Here is a 13,900-nt window from a genome sequence, read left to right on the forward strand (position 1 = left end):
GGTCCCGTCAACAAGGCTCAGCCAAAAGGTTGCCGAGCAAAGTCTGAGTGGCGTTGCACTACGCTGGCTGTTCTCGCTCTTGCCTGTCCATCTGCAACGACCAACAATCCTCGTCATGGCCAGACTTCGCACCTCAAAGGCAGCCACGCTGCTCACAAAGCTACAGACAGATTCCGAGCCTGGTCTATCCAGCGCTCAGCTCATGTTAACGAACCATGATTTGAAGCCGGTGGAACCTGCCAGGCGACAATGGGGGCCTTGGAACTTTGTTGGTATGTTCAAGCCCTCCTTGGGTTGAAGACATATACTAACGCCCTTTAGGATTCTGGATTGCGGACTCGTTCAACATCAACACCTGGATGATCGCTAGCTCCATGATCACGGGCAGCGGTTTAGCATGGTGGCACGCCTGGCTGTGCGTCTGAACAGACACTCTTGAGGGTCAGACCAACTAACAACCTGTCTAGATGTGTCTGGATCGGCTACTTCATTGCGGCCTGCTTCATCTGCTCGACTGGTCGTATCGGCGCAACATACCATATCTCATTTCCGGTCATGAGTCGTGCTTCTTTCGGCATCTGGGGCTCGTTGTGGCCCGTTTTCAATCGAGCAGGTAAGCGTCAAGGTCACGTCTGTTGAGTTGATCCCGCTGACCATGACAGCGATGGCGTGCGTCTGGGTATGTGATTACCTCGACTAGGACTGAGCTCTGTCAGCCGTCTTGCTATTACCACCTACAACCCCATAATCAGGCTGTCCAGACACTAACTGGCTCAAAAGTACGGAGTACAATCATGGATAGGAGGCGAGTGTGTCACCTTGATGATCAGAGCCATTGTGAGTTCATCATATCTCCCATCTGACCAAATGACTAATTTTTGGGCCTCAGTGGCCTTCCTTTTACACCCTTCATAACGGCATCCCAAGCTCGGGCACCAACACTCGTGACTTTGTTGGCTTCTTCCTTTTCTGGGTCGGCTCTCTGCCAGCCATTTGGTTTCCAGTCCATAAGATCCGACATCTCTTCACAGTCAAGGCATATTTCGTTCCAGTTGCTGGTATCGCCTTCTTCGGATGGGCGATTGGGAGGGCGCATGGCATTGGCCCAAGTAAGCCCTCACAAGCTATATATCATTGGCCTTCGCTAACTACATTGCCCAGTCGTCCGCCAGCCAGCCACTTCCCACGGCTCCGAACTCGCCTGGGGCTGGATCGCCGGGATCATGAGCTCGATCGCCAACTTCGCCACCCTTATTGTGAACGATGCGTACGTCCATCCATCTTGTCGCAAGCCCCGTCGGTACTTCAACCACTGACTCTTTCGTAGTGACTTCGCGCGTTTCGCCGGCAAACCCAAGGACGCACTCTGGTCTCAACTGTTTACCATCCCCATCGGCTTCGCTGTGACGTCGTTCATCGGCATCATTGTCTCGTCTTCGTCGAAAGTCATCTACGGCACGGCAATCTGGAATCCACTCGAACTCCTCTCGCAGTTCCTCCTCGACGACGCCACATCCGCCGAGCGCTTCGGCGTGTTCATCATTGCCATGGCCTTTGTGCTCGCACAGCTCGGTACGAACATCGCAGCCAACAGCGTCTCCGCTGGTACAGACATGACCGCGCTGCTACCTAGGTACCTCAACATCCGGCGTGGCGGGTATATCTGTGCGATCGTCGGGTTGTGCATGTGTCCATGGAACCTGCTGAAGTCGTCGAATAGCTTCACGACATACTTATCAGCGTACTCGGTCTTCCTGTCGAGCATTGCGGGCGTGATTATTTGCGACTATTACATTGTGAGAAAGGGATATTACAGCCTGCGAGACTTGTACTCGGCGCAGAATTCCAGTCCATACTTTTACTGGTTTGGATGGTCGTGGAGAGGGTATGCGGCGTATATTTGTGGCATTGCAGTCAATATTGTCGGCTTTGTTGGCGCGGTCGGGGTCAAGGTACGTACACTGTCGTTATCCAATATGCTTTTCCAGACTGTGATTGAGCGAGGCTAATGATCGTCTGGCGCTAGGTCCCTATGGGAGCTGTGTACATCTACCGGTTCAATTTCTTCGTAGGCTTCATCGTCGCGAGCGCGGTATACTACCTTTTGTGCAAGGTATGGCCGGTCCCTGCGACAAGTCGCGTGTGGTGCGAGAAGGGCGATGCGGCGGATCGGCAGTTCAGTGTCGTGTATACGGACGCGGAAGGGTATGATGAGGAGAGGAGTACGGCGACAGACGGGGTTGCGCGTGAGAGGGGGGATGCAGAGGAAGGCGAGGAGAAGAAGGTTATTTATCAGGATTTGACTCGTGGTCATGGTCAGAATTTTTGAGTCCCGACTGGGCTAGCGAGTGGGATGGTCTATGAACCGGTTGAGTGATGGTCTGCGGGTGAGAAATTATGTGATCGAGTAACGATCGGGTTGCACGAGAAAGAAGTCCCAAGGACGTATGAAGGCGTCACGGAGCAGAGTCATCCTTTGCCGGGTATTGGCGCAGTGGTGGCAGGGGTGACGGCTTTGCTCTGCTTGTATGGAGATTCCGTACAGATTCGCTCTTCGTGAGTAGCACCCCAAGGTGCAGCCATCGACATATGACTTGACGGATTTCATGTGCATCAATCATGAACGACTTCATCTATAACAACTCCTCCGCTAGAATATGGCTTTTCTCTATGTCCTCTATAACTCTGGCAGCACAAGTCAAGTCAAGTCCAGTCCAGCACACTACTACCAAGTATGGCACACCCTTACTATGCTCTTAATATGCTAGCCTTGTCGTGATCTTGCTGTGCCCCCTTGTCCTTCGTAGTTCGTACTGCACTGCAACAAATCAACTAACCACAGCAGGATCGTTCACGTTCATCCAAACCTTTGGCTCTCTCCTTTGCAGTCAGCATCTCCCACCCGACACTCCCGTTTTCGCCTTCGGCTTTCCCGACCTCCTCGACGGCCTTGAACAGATCATAAACAATCTTCTCGCTCACCTCGCTGTCGAATTTGTACCCAGGATGAGTCCTGACGAATTCGCGCAACCACTTCGCGCCCGTCCACAGCGTCCCGTCGGCCCTCTTGCGGATCAGGTCCAGGTACCGGGCCAACTCGCAGCGCGTCGTGACATCGATATTAACGCTGTCCAGATACGACTCGACCAGGGGGATCAGTCCGGGAAAGTACTCGCCGTCGCCGCCAGCAGTGTTGCTGTTGTTGTTGTTGCTCGTCTCGGCGCCGCCTGCAGTGCACGAATGCGTGCCGTTGATGATCTCGTCGATCGTCATGAGTCTGTATTCATCTTCGACGGGCCCAAACGTCTCCTTGAGGCTGGCATCCGCCGCGGCGGCGCTGGGATTCTCATTCCTACTGCGCGGCTCGGCAAGGCCGTTCAGAAGCGGACTCGCTCGGGGACTGCGCCGGGGGAAGGGATCCTTGCGGAACCAGAATTTCTCGCGCATGACGGCGTCGCGTGCGTGCGCGGTCTCCATGTTCTCTGTGGTCCGTGGGATGGGGATGTAGAAATTCAAGTCGAAGCTCAGGATGGCGCGGGTCACGAGCACGATGAAGATACTAAACGCCGCGTTCTCGAAGTCGGTGATCTGGATCTCCATGCTGCGGAACTCGACGCGCCAGCCAATATCCGCGTCTGGAGGGGGCGGCTTGAAGCGCATGTGCTGCCAATTCGTGCTCTGGATGTTCTCGAAGTGGTTGCTGCCCTCGGGATCGAGAGACTTGAGGTCCTCGGAGAAAATGACCAGCGGGTCCCGGATGAACAGGTGCGCGAAGTGCGTGGCCAGGAGGTCGTCCATGCCGCCGTCGAGCAATTTCTGCTTCAGCCGTTCGTCGACGATCAGGTTCGGGTCCATGTACTCGTTGCGCAGGCGCGGGTCTTGGGCAATGTAGGTGCTGTTGCTGGCGTAACGGGATTTGGGGATGCGCCAGCGGTCGTTCTTGAGCGGCTTTTCGCCGAGCTCTTCGGGCGTGCGGTCGTCGACGGCGCGCGAGATTTGGTTCCATCGCACATCCGTGTCGACGAGAAAGCCTTTGTAGATGGGCGTGGCGGCCGTCAGGGCCAATAGGACAGGGCCGAGCGGGGAAAGTTGGTCGTAGAGGGTGCGGCCTTCGCGGATGTTCTTGGCCTGGAAGGTGATTTGTAGGCAGCAGCTGCCCATACCGAAAGCCATGGCGTCCATGTAGACGCAGTCAGGCTTTGCGGCGCCGTTGCGCACGTCGTCGTCTTCGGGCCAGTTGTGTAGGTCGTAATTGATGGTCGGGTCGTGAAAGGGGGATGGCGTCTTTTTGTCCTTGAAGACGGGCACGTTGAGCTCGACCTTTCGACCTCGACGCGATCGGATGTTGGCTGCTAGCGTGGGAAAGCGGATGTGCGGATTGGCGATCTCGTCGGGAACGAATTGGGATCTCAAGGCAGGCCCGGAAGGAGGGTAATATGGTGTTATAAAATCGTCTCTTGTGCCTAGGCGAGGGAATGTGGTTAGTGTGATGGGGTACTGGTCCGGATCCATGTGCTGCTTTGCAATGACCCGTCGGGTTCTCATGTCCGACTCGACGTCTAGTAAATCTTTGAAGCCGATGCCCCAAGGCTTTCCTGGTGTAGCTTCGAGCATGAAGCGACCGAACTCGGGGTGGAAAGTCGGCAGTGTGCCACTTTTACTGCGTAGGGATTAGTCGCGTGTCGGGCAAGGGAGAAGTGTCACGGACATGTTATCTGCTTGGAGATCAGGAACCATTGTGTCCTGCTTCGCTAGCTCCTGGTCTTTCGCCAACGCTTTGAGGACGTCGGCCTGACATAGAGAGAGCCGGACCTTTTTATGTTCCTCGTCGATTGCGACGACGAGATACTCGATCTGGGACAGTCTTAGTGACAGGAGGACGAGGTCGATCATCCATCAAAGCATACCTCGTCGCCCCACAGAAGGGCATCTCTTTCCTTGACCTTGGCTTTTCGCCATATTGTGAGCAGTTGCTAAATAAGCGTAAGTAGAGGCTTCGAGCCTTGTCCGGCTTGTCCATACCTCGATACCCCACTCTCTAACTTGGTTTGCTGCCTTTTTGGCTTCTGGCCACTCCAAGGGCGTTCCCAGTTGTCTGTAAGCATGTCAGGAGACTGTGTTTGCCCTAATGCGGGGCGCTGGAGCATACAAAAGGCCCATCTTGAACAGGGCGAAAAGGCCAGTCAAGGCTATCGCAAGGCCATAACGGTTCCTGGAATGTTCTGGGACCTCTGGCGGTTCGGATAACAAGGATAAATGAGAGTCGAATGGAAGTGGATGTGGAGTATCAAATTCGAGCCGATCGTGACGTTTTCGCCAAACTTTTCCGATTCCGTTGTGGGCAGAGATGCCGCAATCTGGAGGGGGACAAATACTACAAACGATGGACAAACGGCACTATATTGAGACCGGGGAGACAACAAGATGTACAAGAATAGAATATGCAACAAAATCTTTCCGAGGTCAGATTCGCAACGGCCGGAAGGAGAAGTTTGACTGCAAAAAGGTGCTGGTCAGTTGGTCAGAGCTGATCGTATTGCTTTGCTCTGGAATTAGTCATCGAGGCTGTTGAGAATGGCACTGAATGGCCATCTCCGATCACGCCCGATTCGACGAACCAAGGCTTTTTGCTACCTATGGAAGTACTTCCGGAGTAGCTGTGCTACCTTATAAGCTTAGTATTCTGAGTCTGTACTCTTTACGGATTGTTCGTTGAGCCGCTGATATCCGTTACACTGTGTGTGACTGTGGTAGTAGATGAGGCTGTCATCACATCATCTACGCCAATCATGCAGGGCAGATTGCAGACGTGGGGGTGCTGTACGAGTAGTCTTACGGAGTACGAGTGTGATAAATCGGATTGCATACAAGGCAATGTGAACAGTCCCTAGTAGGTGCCTAGGGGGGCGACCATCAATTCATGGGACCATCCGTCCTCAATCTTGGGTGCGATGGCATGATACTGTGGTATCCTTCTGCAGGCCCATCAAGGTCTCTGTTGATTCTCCCTCTTGATTTCTGCCGTTGGTCTTGCACATCATGTGCCATCATGTGCAAGATGTCCTCGATGCAGCCGAAACTCGCCTTGTGGCTGTCGCTGTCCTCAACCACGAGTCAACCGATTCACGCCTGGCCCTTTATTCCAGATTCCTGCCTTGAAGGCGAATGAAGCCCTGTAGTATATGTACAATAGTGGTAGACTTTGACTTTTCTGTATGGACCAGTTCTGTCGTGCTGTTCAACTGCTTCCCTCGGCAGACTTGGCCGCTCGAAGGCTCTCCATCTTTGCGACTCTTTTCTTGAATTCCTCATACTGGCACTTTTCGTAGCTGTGTCTTTCGTTCTGTACAATGGCAAGCTCAAATGTCAGTCACCCTGATCCTAAGAGCAAGCGCTCCTACAAGGTCCAGCCACTTACTTCACATCTCCAGGGCATCCATGAGTTCTCGTGCCGGCACTTGTTCAGGGGAATGAGGAGGTTCGCACAGCTATCTCGGTACTGGAGTGGAATTCTAGCCTCTGACATGGCTTCTCTCGAGGCAGGAGCTGCAGGAAAAGCGGAAGACGGGTCAGCTGTCTGATCTTGCCTGAGTCGCCGTTGTAGGATGAGCATACCATTGTCGCCCCCGAAGCCGACGGCTTCCTTGACACTCTCTAAGACCGTCATCTTGAGCCGCCTATCTCGCAGACGGGACAAAATCTGGTGTGCAGGATGCTCGGGTACGCAGTAAAGTAGCTGTCGCAGCGAGACTCACTGCTTCACTGCTCAAATCACCCTCCAATGGCGCAGGCTTGGCATTCTGTGGGGCAGCTTCAGCTCCGACTTCGACTTCAACTTGCTGCGCGAAACATTGTCGACAACAAGATTATCTGCTCTTGATTGAATCAATCCCTTACCACTACCGTGAATCTTGCTGTGTGAATATCTTTCCCTCACCATTCACGAAGCCGAGAGGCTCTTTTATGTCCGAGACACACCTCACAATGACCTGAATGACTGCACCACCCAAGCAGCCTTGGAAAGCCCACCGCTTTCCAGACATGCCATCTCTGCGCCGTAGCTGAAGGCGCAATCCCTAATACTGGGCGCCGTCAAGTTTCGGGCGATATTGCAACCTGCTCTGTGGTCTGTGACTATTGTGCCTCAGTTGCCTGACAATGCACTTGGTCGATCTTCCGAAAGAAGGCAGCCATTGAGCCCAGCCCGTTTCCAGCTCAATGGCTTGTCTTGCTCTTGTCAGCCTTGGACTTCGACCAGAGGTCCCGATTGCGTCCAATCACTGCAACTGTGCTCGACGATGATCGTTAAGACCCGGACCAGTAGGTTTGCTATCACATAATCCGCAAGGCAACTTACACTACCTCCCGTACTGGTGACTGCAGCACAATTAAGTGTTACTGCAATGCGTCGTCCTGGACAGGCATCGAGCTCTTTGCACGCTCATTTATCCCGCCTCTGCATTTCTGTCCCGACATCCCCTTTCAACCCACAGCACCTTGCTTGTGACGCCATCCGCAAGGCAGCAAACCACAAGACTTCTGAGCTCGCTTTGACAGCCCGAGCACAACGACCTCAAACTACTCCCCTGAAACAGCCTTCTTTAGCATCACTGTTGCCCGAATGCGTCCACGTCAGGTTGCCTTTCAACAGTAGTGCTGTTGTGTCTCCTTCGTGGACCGTCCGGAATGAAACAGGCAGTGCCACAGTTTCATGCTGGCTCATTTCTTATTTCAAACCACTTGAGCTTGTGCTAACCCTCCTTCGCAAGCTCTCACTCTTCCTGTCTACTTTCAAGTCTGGGTATCATCCTATCTCTTCTCTTCCTGGTATTCTTCTCTTCCGATATGGATGATGATCGTTCTCGCCTTCGGACTGAGTCGACCGCCCTGGCTGTTCGAGTGCGAAGCTCTAATCGACCAAGACCTGGGCCGTCTAGCCTGACATCTCCTCAGTTTACCACAAGCCAGCATGACGATCTACAAGATCAACAAGATGACCTCTTGGAGCGACTGGCTGGTCACTATACTACCTTTGAAGCTCATGACTTACTTGTCAAGGCTTTCGAGAAAACAGTCACAGGCAATCTCTCTGCCAGTTTCAAAGACGGAATCAGACTCGCCGAAGTCATTGAAGATGCTATCAAACCAAAGATTGGTATCGCCTTTCTAGCTGGCGCGGATACCCCTCAAGTGACACAGATGGAACAAATTCAGATGTCGCAGAAAGAACCTGATCAAAAGGACGCATCTTGGCGAGTCAATACTGCTGGGGCGCTTCTCAAGAATTTCGATGTTGACAAGTCTATGTCTATCATTGCCACTGACAATACTCCAGCTGTGATTGCTGCTGCACGCCAACGCATGAATGCAACAGGACCTTTTACTGATCCCAATGCTTCCTCTAATCAACGTGCGCTAGCACTCCGACGTCACCAAGATCGAATCGTCACAATCGACAGTGACAACGTCAAGATTGTCAACGTCTTGTCGTCGGACAAATGGGATCTTGAAGGCCTTCTTGTCGAAGTTGATCAATCGAGTCTGATGGCTGTTATTCTGAATTACCGGCACATCATCAATCGTGGCGGTTCGAACTTATCGTGTGGCGAGACGGTAAGTGGTTGGATTGCATGTGTTTGCTTGCTGATTATTTGGTAGATCAAGCTGCTTGACAATATGATTGAAGACGCTAGGAGACTCTGCATTCGGAGTCCTATTCTCTTCAGAATGTCTACAAGGCGCCATATTATCTCGTCTAAGAACACGCGGTACGGCGTCGACCACGGGACGATGTTCCAGACCTTGACCACTAGCAGTGGCATCAAGAATATCATCTCTCTAAGTGCAGCCTACTTCAACTCGTTGGCCTCTTATAATAAGCAAGAGCAACAACTTATTCGGCCACGATTTCTTCAGATGTTGGTCCTGTTACTATCGCTACTCAACGACGGTATGCAGTCTACACTCCCATCCTATTCTTTCTACTGACCATTTGCCACAGATGACCTTGGAGAACTTGCAGAATTTCTCGAGGTCACATACTCAATTCAAGCCGAACGACATCATATCGAACTTCTCATCTTGAAAGTACTTCCTCTCATGTCGATCAACTCCAAGATCTTCCTCAACTCTCTGGTCACCGCGTTCGATGGACCACTGGTCAACCCTTCTCCTCACCTGTCTGATCAATCTTGGATATGGAGTGTCTTCCTGCATCGCATTCTCAAACACGAATACATTCTGCCGGGAACTCTTGAGCAGGTCGGCAATGAAGACTGTTCATGGGTTGTCACTTGGCCAGAAAAAGGATACAATGATTCTAGCATATTCAAGAACCTGCAATATGCCGGGCCTGCAAGGACCATCAATGAGATCCCACCAATAAATCTCACGGCCGAATACAACTCCAATGAAGTTACCATCATCCTCACCAACGGCTGTAGGTATATTGTGTCCGTTGAAGATCTCGAGAACATCACTCGCATGACACCGCGACGCTATGCTGTGGTCGAAGCCACTCCTGAAGGTCGCTCTTATAACCTGGATATAACGGATGTCCAGGTCAACGAACCCCTGTACAGGGCTATTTGGGAGATCAATACCACACTTAATGTCGTCAAAAGCATCCTCCCCGCCAGACCTAAGCATACCATGTCGGCGCGCCTTAATAACATCTTGGGAGAGAGGCTGCCAATATCGCGAAGATTAAGTCGGGGAGGCAGACCTGATCAACAGTCTCTCCTTCCCGAAATCAAAGGTTCTGGTCGTCTGACGTATCATGTTGCCTCACTCAATGAGCAAATGCTAGCAGTCACTTACAAAGTGGAGGGTCGCAAGATCACCAGACGAGAGCTGGTTCGCCATTTGGCGTCCGATCTCAGCAAGATGCGCGCTGCTATCGAGGCTATCGAGGTAACTGTCCAGCAGACATTCGAAGAGAAGCGCCTGGATGAACGACTCCGGCAGACGGTCCATGGCATTCGTGCCAAACTTGGTGCAGTGTGGCGGCTCTACAGGTTGGCCGAGGAAAACAAGGAGAAGATGGAGAGATACTCTGCCAAACTGAGTGATGAACCAATATCGAAGGTGTTATATCCGATTGGGTCAGAGGATACACCAATTGCTATCTGGAACAACTACAAGGCATGGCATGTTGGTGGAGAGGATGTCTTGTATGTCGAAGCTCAGCGGCGCACGGTTCACTCTGTGACCTTGATGAACGACGGTATGACTATGGAGGTCACATTTCACGAACACGAAACCAAATATTTCGTCACGCCGCTCAAGCAGCTAGAAGATGGCGAACACGACGAAGAAATCAAGCCTGACGATCGTGTCATCCTGGCCGGTCAATATTTGATCGTTGTCGAAGCGAATGGAATGACTTTCACTCCGAATGGGCTCAGGAAAGCTGGACCAGGAAACGACAGGAACAACAACGCCCCTAGATCTGGACCTGTCAGGAACGGCGCTGTCATGGCAGGGCCGACGCCAACCGAAAGAGGAAGTGGCGCAGGACCAGAAAGGCCGTCTCCCAGGCTGCAGATGCCACTGGAGATGATGCTGAATTGGTTAAAGATTACTGGTGTTGAAACACCAAGGCGCAGGAGAAGACATCCGCAGATGGACGTTACTCAGATGGTAATAAGTGCTATTCGATGAGTTTTACGAAAGATGTCCAACACAGGTAATATGATTACCCTGCTCTGCACAGTACAAAAGAAACATGCAGGCATAAGTGGGTTGGGGGAGGTTGATGACCCAGCCCTCTTGCTTCTTTGATATGATGTGGCCAGATTGTGTGATTCTCACTTCTTGAATCCAAAGGCATATGTCAACGCTACCATATCAAACCTGTTGGGAACGTCAAGATGGTTCTGTCTGTCTCAATACTCTGCAGGATACGGGTAAGCACTGGAGCCTTTCGCGCACGACTTACGTCCTCCACGCTGCTTTTCGTTGAGTCAAACACCTTGCACCTGGCGCCTATGGTATCCTATTCGAATCAGTCTATGTGGATTGATCCTTTAGATGCTTGCAGTGGACGACTGTTTTGGCTCACCGTCTTAAATTCGGTAGCTTCTGGCCATCAAAACCTTTCGCATATTCGGGACCATGGATGACTGAAGTATAAGGCAAACAGTCCGCCTCCGACAACTACTCTTTCATCGCCTCATGTCGCTGGACTACTGTGCGACGTTGACGGCAGAAGAAGCAAAAGCAAGCAGTAATATGCTCAAATACTTCCACAACTCCTGCAGTGAAACCCCCCAGACTTTACCAAGACTCACAGCATTCCATTCTTTCCCTCTGGTCTGTGCACACCACAACGTACCCTCCGGGATTGATCTTCTCTCAAATGCCGCAGCTGAGCCTCTCTTGTTTCTTTTGAGACCTCTCGTGGCACTGTGTGAGTGAGCAGAATGGCTCAATTCCTTTCTTTTACGCTCGTTATTGCAAGTTTGTTTCATGTTGCTTGTGGATATGTTGACTTTGGCGATGCTACACTTCCCTTCGAACCAATCCTCATCCCTACCCCAAGGCCGAACCAGTTGCCGCACGACTACGATCTTCGCTATGAAATTCTCCCTTCGATGATCACTGCAGTTGCACCATCGATCACTCTTGCACCAAATGGAACCAGGGAGACAATCTACAGCCTCCACTATCACCACTATTTCACGAAAACACGGCAAGGCCGGGGACTCTTTAAGCGAGGGGTATTTGCGGATGATCCGCCAATTTCGACATGTACACCCTGTGGAGGAGCAGCCACATCCAGTAGCACCTCTAGAACAAGTACCTCGACAGTATCATGCCCGACTCATACCTACGATGTAAGTGCCCTGGGAATCGTCCTCCGTCTGGCAATACTAATCCAGTGAAATCAGGGAGTTTTTCGATCTCCCGATCCTGCAGCTACGACCTCTTATTGCTACAATTCCGACTATTCTGGCGTTTTCGAGCCGACCAGCACCCTTGTGAATACTCTGCCATGTTGTTTCACCATTCCAGAATCCTGCCTAGCAAATCGGACGACTTCCACTTCCTTCACACCCAGCAGTGGTGTATTCCGACCAACATCTACCTCTAGTATTGTTAACACGACATCTACGAAGGCAACTACTACGTCGAGATTCAGCCTGACTACTCCTACGAGCACGTCTGCCAGTTCATTGTCAGGTAGTCCAGTCCTAAACAGCGGAAGTTTGTCAACCAGATTGTCGTCTTCCCTGATGACGCCAACGACAACCGGTGGCTCGACTGTCAGGTCATCGATCACGAGCGTGCAGTATGGTTCTAGTCCTTCCAGTTCAGTCTCGACTTCGTCCACGAGCTATTCGATTATTGTCATTTCCAGTACGACAATTACATTGACAAGGCCGAGCGGCACGGGCTCGACAACTCGTGGTGCGACGCTCACGATCATCACCGCCACGCCGACACTTACTACTACATCTTCATCATTGGGCTCCCACATCACAACGGTCGTGTCGAATACCATTGATGGTTGTGGAACGGCGTCCGGGAGTGGAATCGCTGGTAAGGTTCCGCTGGCTCGACGAAAATCCAAGGACGAGAACTGACATCGTGATAGCTGGTACGGGAACTATATACACCAATGGTCTATCCATCGTCACCTCCGGCACCGCGTCTGGTATGCTATAACACGTCAAGAACTCGAGGAAGCGCGCTCACAAATCGGCAGGCTCCGCATCAAGTGTCGTCGGCTGTGGATACATCATCGCCACGACTGGCACTTTCATTGGCAGTGCTGTTATAACTGGATGTATGTATTTTGTTTTCCCCGTTTTTCTCTTTCTTCATTCTCTGGTCTCCCATAATTTTTGGGCTATGTTGATCCTTTGGTTCGCCAGGCGGCTTCGGCTCCGGCTCGGGTACTCTCACAGGCTCGGGCACCATCTGGCCCGCAGCGGGCATGGGTATGATGTCCATCGTATCATCGGGCATTGTCTCGGGAAGTGGAAGTTTCCAGGGTTGTGGGACTTTGGTATGACCTTCTCTTTCTTTTCCCCTGTGGGCTACTCGGCCTCGCAGACCCTTCAAACAACTGTGACCTATTTGTCGCTCTTCCCGCGACATTTTCAGGCATAATTATGAATTTGCTGACGCTCGGTAGACTGGCTCCGGCGTCTTCACCGCAACAGGCGGGTATACGACCACGATCCTCGCGCCTGCAACCACTACATCTTCTCCGTCCAGCCGGCCCACAAAGACAGTGAGCGTGTTCGTATCGTACTGTGCGACAGATTTGGCCGGCAGCGGTGGTGGGAGTGGCGATGTGATCAACAACATCTTCGGTAACAATAACACCTTGATCTCACCTATCCTCGCCGGTGCCAATGGCACTGGCACCACCAACAGTAGTTTGTCAGGTGGTGGTGGGGGTGGGAGTGCGAACGATACGATATTGCGTGTACATGGTTCGGCCGGCAATGCACTGTGCAACACTTGCCCCAATAGTGTGGGCATATGCTGCCCGCCGACGGTCGAATGCGACGATGACGACGGCAAGTGTCCGGCGCCGGCGCTCGAAATGTCGGGCAACACGATCAATGGGTATCTGATTGCGCAGGTGATGAATAGTACCGCGCCCGTGGAGGGGAAGAGGAGGGTCCGGGCCCGGGTCAGGGTGAAGACGAGGGAGGAGAAGGCCTTGGAGAAAGAGAGGGATAGTATAGGGTTGAGGGAGGAGGTGGCAGGGAGGCATGGGCATGGGCACCAGGGCCAGAAGAAGAAGAAGGGGACGAGGCGTGCACATCGGAAGCAGTTCTAGAGCTGGAGCTGGAGCTCGAGTTGGATATGAGGAGTGAGGTTAGGAAGAAAGACGATAATGTGAGAACAAGGCGGGCGGGGATCGTGGAAAGGACTCGGGTTT

At 52.3% G+C, this 13,900-nt stretch overlaps 5 protein-coding genes across 5 annotated transcripts; 3 read left to right on the plus strand and 2 right to left on the minus strand.

Annotated features, from left to right (window-relative positions):
- Positions 1–115: 115 nt before the first annotated feature.
- PV05_02840 (uncharacterized protein) lies at positions 116–2,599 on the plus strand (the record flags this gene model as incomplete). The annotated part of the gene is made up of 9 exons (XM_013463441.1): positions 116–272; positions 322–415; positions 468–613; positions 663–679; positions 781–837; positions 890–1,109; positions 1,162–1,267; positions 1,328–1,952; positions 2,027–2,599. The coding sequence occupies 9 exons, from the start codon at positions 116–118 to the stop codon at positions 2,327–2,329; spliced, it is 1,725 nt and encodes a 574-aa protein (XP_013318895.1). The 3' UTR covers positions 2,330–2,599.
- PV05_02841 (glutamate-cysteine ligase) lies at positions 2,509–5,511 on the minus strand. Its single transcript, XM_013463442.1, has 5 exons — positions 5,150–5,511; positions 5,023–5,095; positions 4,908–4,973; positions 4,709–4,854; positions 2,509–4,660 (listed from the first exon to the last, which is right to left on the minus strand). Exons 1-5 carry the CDS (start codon positions 5,158–5,160, stop codon positions 2,833–2,835), a joined length of 2,124 nt encoding a protein of 707 aa, XP_013318896.1. The 5' UTR covers positions 5,161–5,511; the 3' UTR covers positions 2,509–2,832.
- Positions 5,512–5,806: 295 nt separating this feature from the next.
- Positions 5,807–6,728, minus strand: PV05_02842 (uncharacterized protein). The gene is made up of 3 exons (XM_013463443.1): positions 6,616–6,728; positions 6,419–6,546; positions 5,807–6,343 (listed from the first exon to the last, which is right to left on the minus strand). The coding sequence occupies exons 1-3, from the start codon at positions 6,665–6,667 to the stop codon at positions 6,239–6,241; spliced, it is 285 nt and encodes a 94-aa protein (XP_013318897.1). The 5' UTR covers positions 6,668–6,728; the 3' UTR covers positions 5,807–6,238.
- A 1,117-nt stretch (positions 6,729–7,845) lies between these two features.
- On the plus strand, positions 7,846–10,908 carry PV05_02843 (uncharacterized protein; the record flags this gene model as incomplete). The annotated part of the gene is made up of 3 exons (XM_013463444.1): positions 7,846–8,613; positions 8,659–8,950; positions 9,002–10,908. The coding sequence occupies 3 exons, from the start codon at positions 7,846–7,848 to the stop codon at positions 10,660–10,662; spliced, it is 2,721 nt and encodes a 906-aa protein (XP_013318898.1). The 3' UTR covers positions 10,663–10,908.
- Positions 10,909–11,367: 459 nt separating this feature from the next.
- On the plus strand, positions 11,368–13,798 carry PV05_02844 (uncharacterized protein; the record flags this gene model as incomplete). The annotated part of the gene is made up of 6 exons (XM_013463445.1): positions 11,368–11,837; positions 11,892–12,543; positions 12,599–12,658; positions 12,710–12,790; positions 12,879–13,012; positions 13,142–13,798. The coding sequence occupies exons 1-6, from the start codon at positions 11,424–11,426 to the stop codon at positions 13,796–13,798; spliced, it is 1,998 nt and encodes a 665-aa protein (XP_013318899.1). The 5' UTR covers positions 11,368–11,423.
- Positions 13,799–13,900: the final 102 nt, after the last annotated feature.

Source organism: Exophiala xenobiotica (genome assembly GCF_000835505.1).
Source record: "Exophiala xenobiotica strain CBS 118157 unplaced genomic scaffold supercont1.2, whole genome shotgun sequence".
Lineage (NCBI taxonomy): Eukaryota > Fungi > Ascomycota > Eurotiomycetes > Chaetothyriales > Herpotrichiellaceae > Exophiala > Exophiala xenobiotica.